The sequence below is a fragment of the Gracilinanus agilis genome, chromosome X (genome assembly GCF_016433145.1).
Source record: "Gracilinanus agilis isolate LMUSP501 chromosome X, AgileGrace, whole genome shotgun sequence".
NCBI lineage: Eukaryota > Metazoa > Chordata > Mammalia > Didelphimorphia > Didelphidae > Gracilinanus > Gracilinanus agilis.
This window is the reverse complement of record NC_058136.1, coordinates 55,237,325-55,246,509: the sequence shown is the minus strand read 5'-3', so window position 1 is coordinate 55,246,509 and position 9,185 is coordinate 55,237,325. Positions and strand designations below refer to the sequence as shown.

The window sequence follows — 9,185 nt, the reverse complement described above, 5'->3', positions numbered from 1 at the left end:
TCTCTCACACACACACACACACACACACACACACACACACACAATGGAAACACATCCATTATGTATGAGAGATCCCATGAAAAAGATCTTATGATAATGCCAGAAATTACATGAATAATTTAGATAGACTCACTGAGTTTGGGAGAGTCCTTGGAGATCATCTAGTCCCCTAGTCCAACCTCCTCATTTACAGCTGAGGCCCAGAGAGAAGAAGGTACTTTTCTTGACTAAAAGAGTTCCCAGAATTCCCTCAACTCAGTGTTCTATTTCAACAGCTAATATATACCGTGTAAAGCCAGAACTATTCATTTAGTAATCTTACATGCCTCTATCATACTAGTGAAAGAAGCACTCAACAATTTTCCTTCTGCTATTGTCTAGTCACTCCCATTATAAACTGTCATTCCTCCTATGTACTTTGTATAAGAATGGGGTGGCGTAGGGATAAAAAAAGTCACCAGGATTAAAAAGAGCTTCAGTTCTATACTCCTGCTTTGACAATCTCTACCTAATCTAGTATTGGAGGCTAAGCAATACAAAACAGGCTTTCAGGTTGGCTCTCAAAAGAGAAAGGGATGAAGGCAAGTAGTTACATTTTTTTAAACAGGTACCATGCCAAGGTCACCTTTAAAAGCCTACTGGGCCTGTTCAAATGCAAAAATACAAAATAGAGACCATGGATATATGGATTTAAGTAATCCAAGGTCCACAGCTGCCCACAGGGGAAGTCACTGGCTGGAAGGTCTGACCCTACTTTTGGTACCCATTATATGCTCTTAACCTGAAAATGATTAGAGGCAAAACTTTTAAGGCCAAAGTCAAGAACATGATTAGAGGGCATATTCTCTCCCAATAATGGATTTCCCTCAAACACAAACTTTTTGAGAGAATTGACCAGCAACTCATTCAAAAATCTCCAGGCCAAGCAAGGCAGATGACTCTCTATAAAGAAAAGATAGGGCAGGGCACCATTCTGGCCCAAAGCAGCAAAATGGTACTTGCACGTTAGGGGGAGGTAGACAGGTCACTCTGCACCCAAATCTCAGGTAAATGCCTATTATGTATCTCTGTATGACGGATGCCTGGCACCCTTGCCATCTGCCCCAATGACTGCACCTGCTGATTTCCCTCTCCTTTTCAGATCGTGTATGACAGAAGTATTAAAGTCTGGGAAACACAGAGAAAAGGTATATTACCCTTTGGAGCTCTGATAGCCACCCAATGATCACTCTGTAATGTTCACTGGCCTAATTATTGAGGTTCCCTTTTGCCTTGACTCAACTACCCCTCACCCACTGGCTTCCCTGCTCTTTGATAAGAACTTTGAATTCCTGGTCCAGCTGTTCACAGATCTTCAACACACACATACATACACACACATACACACACACACACACGCATACACACACACACACACACACACACACCATGGCACCATACTATAACAATTTTCTAGAGAGTAGAATTTGGCCTCCAGTTCCACATTGAGTGGTTGTTAGGAGAGTCAATCAATATAATCGTATTTCAAAAGACCTCATTCTAAAAATGGCCTAAGTAAAACTAAGGCCTCAGGTAGGGATAACCCAGGGCAACACCAACTGGGGCTGGAGTGTTGACTTGCAAAATGCCTCCAAGCCCACCCCACCACCACAACCCCAACCTGCCCAGCCCAGTCCAACCCATCCCAACCCACACCGTCCCAACCAGCCCTCCAACCCTTGCTGCTTCTTTAAATTGCAGCATTTTTCTACCCATCTGCCAAAGAATAGAAGGTATTTCTATGATCAAAGCCAAGTACAAACTGCCATCTCCTTGAAGACCAAATGGTGAATTCTATTGTCATCATCCACTGTTTCTTCAGTCTATCTCCCAATGTCTTTATGCAGCTTGACTCTGGGCTATCTAATAAAAATAAATGCCACTGAGTTATAGGAGCATAGACTTAGTGCTGGAAGGGCACTTAGAGGCCACTAAGTCCAGCCATTTAATTTTACAGATGAGGAAACTGGGCCCAGAGAGGTACAGTGACTTACCCAAGGTCACATGGCTAGTCCATATTTGAAGCAAAATTTGAATGAAAGTCTTCCTGACTCTAGGACCAGTAGTCTGATCACTGTATCCTGTCCTCTCTCTACACTTACAGAAGGAGGGCCCAGTACACTGATGACTATAGATGTAGTATTAGCAAAGAAATGAATGAGATTGGTTTGTACAAGTGAAAAAGGCAGTTTGATGAAAAAAGTCAACCCCAAGCAAAAGGTAGAAAGGAAGGCCAGAGACGATCCACACGGAGCTCTCACCTATACTGTTCCAGATGCCTGGTTCTGTCCTGTACTCTGTGATTTCTAAGAGGAGAAATTCCACACAGTTTTGTAACCTATACTGGTACATAAAAACCTCTGCTTACGGCTAATCTCTATAAGGTTGACGTTTTTCTTCTTCTTGGGTTTGTAGTAGAGACAGAGGTTGAAAAGCCAGCTGGTCAGCACCTCTCCTACCACCACTGTCAGCATCTTTAATAATGGCATATTAACACCAAAGAGAGAGAGGCATGATGGTCTTATGGAGACAGAAGGGAATCTGGAGGCTGGCAAACCAGGATACAAATGCAGTCTGTCTCTCTGCAACTCAGGCGCTCCCTGAGACCCTCCAAGTTACCATTAAGCAATTCTAGTCAGTTACATATCAGCAGCATCACGATGGACAGCAACTTTTGGATTGGGAATTAAGACTGAGCGTCCATTAGGACAAGGGTTGTTGTTCTGGTCATAGGCTTTACTGATCAGGCTACTACACTCTCGCGCCCAATCCCTGTAGTTTGTAAGATACATGGATCTGCGAGGTGTCTACCTGACCATTTTCCAGCTATGTATGAAAAATACAGGCAGGGACTTACCCCCAACCTTCTCTTCACCCAACTCTTGTCATTTTTTTAAATCTCTTAATCATTTTTGCTGCCTTCCTTTGGCTTTTCTCTATGTGAGATTCCCTTTAATAATTATCTATTCAACCCCCAGGTAGTCATGCACCTGACTGAAGGAAGATTCATATTCTTGCTTGGTGTACACTTACACTCTACTTACGGGTCAGCTTGATGGAGGGCGCCTGGTGCCAGCAGCCTGACTAGGGAGGAAGGAGCAGAGGGGACTACTGCCAAGCAAAAATAAGGGAATGGACACAGAATGGCTGCTCCAGTTTATGGCAATGGGGCACTTGCATGCTCACTTCCCACAGACCAGCACTCCGTTTGGAGAAGGTAATCTACATGGGTAGTCTGACAATTAAATGCTGGCAGGCTGGCCAGCACAGGAAAAATCTCCAAAGTGTCTCTTTTGCCCAGCCCCTCCAAAAGAATGAGGCCTCCCTGGGGGGAAGAGGGAGGGCACCAAGGACTGACTAGCCTGGGACTTAAGGCAGGTTTAGAGCCAAGGCTCTGGAGCAAGTGTGCTCTCCATCGGGACAGGGTGGGCAGGGGGAGGCAGGTTGAAGAACTGGCAGCCCCTCCAACAACACCAGGTGGGGCTTAGACCCAGTTCTAAGGCATCACTTAATCAAGAAAGCCCAAAGCCATAAGGGGGTTGGAGCCTTTCATACATTCTGCCAGGAGTTTCATTAGATATCTAGTGTAAAATCCATTGGGCATTCTATAAATGACTCCAAGTCTTCGAAGTCTGGTACATTAGCATCTAACTGAAGTAGCAGAGATCTGAGCTGTCACCTCTGGTCTACATTTCGAAAGCTCAATGGAAGATGGATCTCTTATACTACATGATTGCGAGAGATGCCTTATTCAAGAGTGCCAGCTGCTCTGAGCTTCCCTAAGTTTCTCATTGTAAATGTTGTCAAAGGAAGCCAGACTCCTGCATGTAAGCCATAAGAGTTGCTGATGGGGCATGGCTATGGCCTTTCCTAATCCTTTTCAGGGACCTGGTGAAGAGAGGAAATGACACACACATTTATATGAGCTCAAAGCACTAGCACGTTTCACTACCATTGTCCTTTTCTAAGTATATGCAGGTAAGACTCATCCTCTCTCAGGCCAGGCCCCAGGTCCCAGGCTCGGCCGTAGTTTGATGTCTAGAAGTCAATACAAGCCCAAGAAAATCAGAATGAGTCACCAAAGCCAGGCTTTTCCTTATTTCCATGAGGTGAGGGGTTTTTAGGAGTCTCCAGTTCAATTCAATTCAATTCAACCAACAACTGCTCTGAGCCTAGCCTGGTATGAAGCCAACTGGGAACAGCATCCAGAGTCTGCACAAGAGGTGGCAACATTTGTCTTAGAAACACCTTTGCCTTTAGCACCATATGTTGCATGGAATTTCTACTGCTCAATTCTTTGGTCAGGGGGTGATAAAATGGGGGACGAGGGAACAGATGGGTCTCCTGTGTTGTATGGAAGTTGGGGGATGGGAGAGGGAGATGTCTGAGAGTCTTCCACATACTGAGGGGCCAAATTAGTGCTTGGGATGACTCTTGACTCAAGTCAGAGTCATCAGCGATATTTTAAATAAACTGGGCATTGTGCAACCCAGGCCAGAGGAAGAGGATAAGAATGCTGGAGATTGCCTAAGTCAACATGTCAGGTCACGTGTGTGGCTACAAGGTCATGAGCATGCTTGGCTACATATAAAAATAGTGAGTTGAGTGTTTGGAAAGAAGTCTGCCTGCTTGTGTCTGTCTTGTGGTATCTTGTGGATGACGGATGCTATTTTCTGTACTTAGCTCTAAACACATCCACGTGAAAAGATGGAATTAGAAAAGAAAGGGTTGCACAGAACAAACAAAACCCATCTGTCTACATCTTCTTGAGGAAATGGGCTGATTTTCGCTACAGAATTAAATTAGCTTGATATCTAATTCATTCGGAATCTCAAAGTCATTCTGCAGAAAGGAAAAGCATCAACAATTTCACCCAAGGGAAGATTAATCAATTCAATTCCACAACTACTTCTCAAGAGTCTGCTATCCACAGTGCCAGGAGATCGGGGGCACAAGGTCTCAGTTGGCACTCACATTCTCGCCTAATATAGGACACATAGGTATCCTGAGGCTTACAAATTCAAGCTCTTCTCATGATTCGCTCATAGTAGCTGCTTCCCAGTAGCAGGCTCTCTCAAAGCCAAGAGCTGCCACTCCTCTGCCTCAACTTCTAGTTGGCCCCAATTGGCATTAAGGGTCTCATTCTACTGGCAAAGCTGAAGACACAATGAATATAGTCTCAAATTGAAATGCTTCCACCTGGAGAAAAAGGTCATAAAAAACATGAATGTGGGCATTCAACTCTAACTACATTAAGGCAAAGGAAAAGAGCTGTTGTAGCTAGTGAGTGCCAATGCATTATTTTTGGAGCACTCATAAGGAGCCTCTGTGCTTGGCACTAGCCATGTCATGAGGTCCAAGACAGAGACCTTTTAAGCTGACTGGGGCTCATGGCTTGCCTGACATCTCCAGACTCAGCACACCCTCTGGGAGAAGGAGAGCACAGGATTTGGGACAGATGAGAAGGAATATGGCCATAACTGAGACAGGGAGAAATTCACAAAGAAGCCAAATATGAAAAATGCCCGGGCTTCGAATGCTCACACAAAGACAGTTTAACATGGAAACCTTTTTTAAGGTAAACCACATAAATTTGTAACAAGGAAAATTTAGGCCTGACATAAGGAAAAGCTTCCTAACAGTCAGAAATATCTCATGGCAGAGAGTCAAGAGTCATCCCAAGCACTAATTTGGCCCCTCAGTATGTGGAAGACTCTCAGACATCTCCCTCTCCCATACAACATGGCTGCGTCAGAGGTGGGGGTGTGCTTCTCCCCCTCATCGAAGGCCTTCATACAGAAGCTGGATGACTGCCCACTTGTAGGGGATATTGCAGAAGGGAATTCTGGGGCAATCTTCAGTTGGATGAGATGGCCTAGGAGGCCTCTCCAAACTCAGGTGACTGTGTGTATATGCATGTATATGTGCGTATAACTTCCTTTGCTATAAAATGCGGTTAATAATACCCATCACACTGGCTTCCCAAGGTTGTCACAACACTAAACTGGATAATGTATAGAAAGTGCTTTAGAGGCTATAAAATACTATTTGTGTATCAACTATCATTTTGATTCAAAATAACATGCAGCCATACTTAGGAATGGGGGTCTGGGAGTAAGGTTAATTGATGTCTTTTCAAATTCTTCAGGAGAAAATCCACATTCTGAGCCCACACAAAGACCAAAGTAATATTAGTAGACTCTGAGCCAGGAAACCTAGCACTGGAGAGGAATGTTCCCTTCTTTGCACAAGCATCATTGCTATTCTCCCAGAGTAAACGCTTACTAATGGTTTGTTGAATTGAACTGGCGAGACATCCAGCCTCTACCTTGTTTTTAGAGATAGAGAAGCACTAAATGAGTAATTAAAAGGGTTGTGCCAAAGGAATTACTTACTTAGTCAAGTCCTTGAATTTGCTCTAAAGTAGCACCAACTGTACAGACTAGACTGCTTTTGAGGAAGGGGCTCTGGCAGTCTTCCAAGTAGACTGTCACCAAATGAACTGATGCTGATTTAGAAGGGCCTTTGAGAGGACACCCAAGGGAGAAGAAGGCTCTGGAAGGGGAACCAGCACTAGAGGCAAAGAGTTGTGCTCACTGCCACATACTTCTCTCATGAAACTAATCAAGATAACACAGGAGAAAAAGATGACACTCCTGAGCCTCCATCTACATGGGTACCAGCTTTTTCTAACATGGTATTGGCAATAAGATGTGCTGGGCCATGTGTTACCTGCCCAGGGCCTTTTTCAAACAAAGGCACTTGTGAGGCAAGAAGCTAGGTCTGGGACCACAGTCTAGGAACTGAGGACAGTTTCTCTGTGAACCCTGCCGGGCTCACTGTAGGGAGACTAGGCCCATTAAGTTGACCTCATCAGGACCATATTCTAACCAAGTTCACTAATCAAATGCTATGACAAAATGATAGTACTTCATCTACACTCGTTAACTAAGTCCACAAGCTGTTACCTGTCATTGACTCTCTCTTTTTCTCTTTCTTTCCCTTTCTTTCTTTTCTTTCTATTTTTCTTTCTTCCTTTCTTTTTTAAAAAAAGATGATAATATCAATAGTTAAGTGTTTCACAGGGTCAGGCTTTTGAGTTTGCTACAAGAGACCTATGGCCTTCCTGATTTCCTTCTCACGAAGCCTTCTTACTCCAATTTGATTTAGAATAAAAAAATTACACCTTGTACAGTTAATTACAGGCAGCCAAAGCACCAATACATTAAACTGGAATCACAAGCAATCGTGGCTTAGGAGGAAAAAATACGTTAGCAACATAATCAAGCGCAACACACAAGGACAGCTCAGAGCAAGCAGACCAATTTTGGTTTTCTAGTCAAGAGGAAATGGTCTCTAAGCATTGTGCAGATGGATTTGGCTGTTCAGAATGCTTGGAATTTGCACCAGGGAAATCATAGAATAAGGCAAACACCTCACATGTCATCTCTTCAGGAGCTTATCTTTATCTTATCAGAATGTTTTTAAAAGACTATTTAAGTGGGAAAATAGTCACTGTTGATCTACCAGAATAATCATTTCACCTGTTTGACAAAATATCTGATAAGTGATGGTGTAGTGGGAGAAGAGAAGGACTACATAAAAATGGAAACTGAGGTAACTGGCCCAATTTCCCACCAAGTTGCTATTGCAACTGAAATTGTAACCATGAAGTAAGCCTCCAATTCAAGTTATCACTGTCTTAGGTGGCACAAATAAATTCACATGGAATCTAGTGATTGACTTTCAAGCTATATCTGAAATGGAGCCAGGAGGCAAACACAACATCCAGGTGGACACAGCGCCTATCTCTGGAAGCTCCTAAAAGAAAAGAATTTCCAATGATTCAAGTCTAGTCTTATGTTTGGGCTTCTGGTTTCAGAGAGCTGGTTACTTTAGAACTGGACATTGTTGTCCAAGAAAAGTCAACTCCCCCTCCATACCTACTTACCTAGTTCCCCAGCTGCATTGCGGCCACCCACGGCATACAGATGGCCCTTGAGGGCGCTCAGGTGGAAAAAGGTGCGCTTTTCATTCAGTGATGCAACCTGCATCCATTTATTGTAACGGGGATCAAATCTGAAGACGGTGTCAACTGCTGTTTTGCCTTTTGTGTCATAATTACTCTGGCCACCGACGACATAGAGGAAGTTTCCGATGACTGCGATGCCGTGCTGATATCGTGGGGCATCCATGGGGGCTAGGGATTTCCATTCGTGGGCCTTCTCATCATACATTCTCAATTCCTTGCTGACCACCAGCTGCTGTCTCAGGACGCCTCCCAAGGTCACCAGGTGAGTACTGTCGGAGCGGATGGCGGTCCTCTCTGACTGCATCACGGGCTGCATGTAGGGCATCATTTGGTAGTTGCTGGCTTCCAGAAGCAAGTTCACACAAGTATTGTCCGTTCTCATAAAGTCCACAGTTTGCACGTAATTAATGAGATCTTGTGGTGTCATCAGGGGAAAGCGAATATTCTTCATCAGCTTGGAAGCAAACTCCATCCGCAGCTCATCATAGCGGAGCCAGCGACAGGCGGCCTTGAAGAGATCAAGCTCACTGCAGTGCTTAAGGCTGTTACTGGAAAGCACAAAGGCCAGCCGTTCAAAGGGGAGTTTCACAAACTCGCCGCTATTCAGGACAGCAGGGAAGTTCTTCAGGATGAAGTTGTTCACGTATTTGTCCACTTCGGTGAGGTTGTAGGTATTGGCAATGCGCCCCACTTCGACGCAGTTATCCAAAGATACCTGTTCAGGGAAGACAAAAGGGACCATGATGCTGTCAGTCCTAGGAACATGTTAGGATGGCAGAGTTAAGTCAGAAACTGCATAAGAATATATCAATAAATGTTCATCTCAGTAGAATGATGGATAGAGACCCCAAAACCACATTTTTTGTCTAACTCAGTGAAAGGATGAAAAAAGAAAGCAGCCACTGGATTCAATCGAGTCAGAGAAATGCTGAAAGAAACTCAGCAGGCCTCAAGACAACTAGCGCTACTATTTCCCCTTACTCAAAGATTGATAGCCTAAAATGTTTTTAATTCTGGACAAATTCACATTCTAAAACTATTTGGAAGAGTTAAACGTTTTTCTCTCAATCCCAAGTCAGGTTTGCTAACCTAAAAAGAATGAAAACAAACAACA

General features: G+C 44.0%; 1 protein-coding gene across 1 annotated transcript in view; it reads right to left on the bottom strand.

Moving 5' to 3' along the window:
- Positions 1 to 9,185, bottom strand: part of KLHL13 (kelch like family member 13) — a 179,052-nt gene that overhangs the window by 134,336 nt on the left and 35,531 nt on the right. Inside the window, exon 5 of the mRNA XM_044682841.1 lies at positions 7,991 to 8,786. Within this exon, the coding sequence (XP_044538776.1) occupies positions 7,991 to 8,786 (796 nt within the window). The remainder of the gene's footprint in view (positions 1 to 7,990; positions 8,787 to 9,185) is intronic.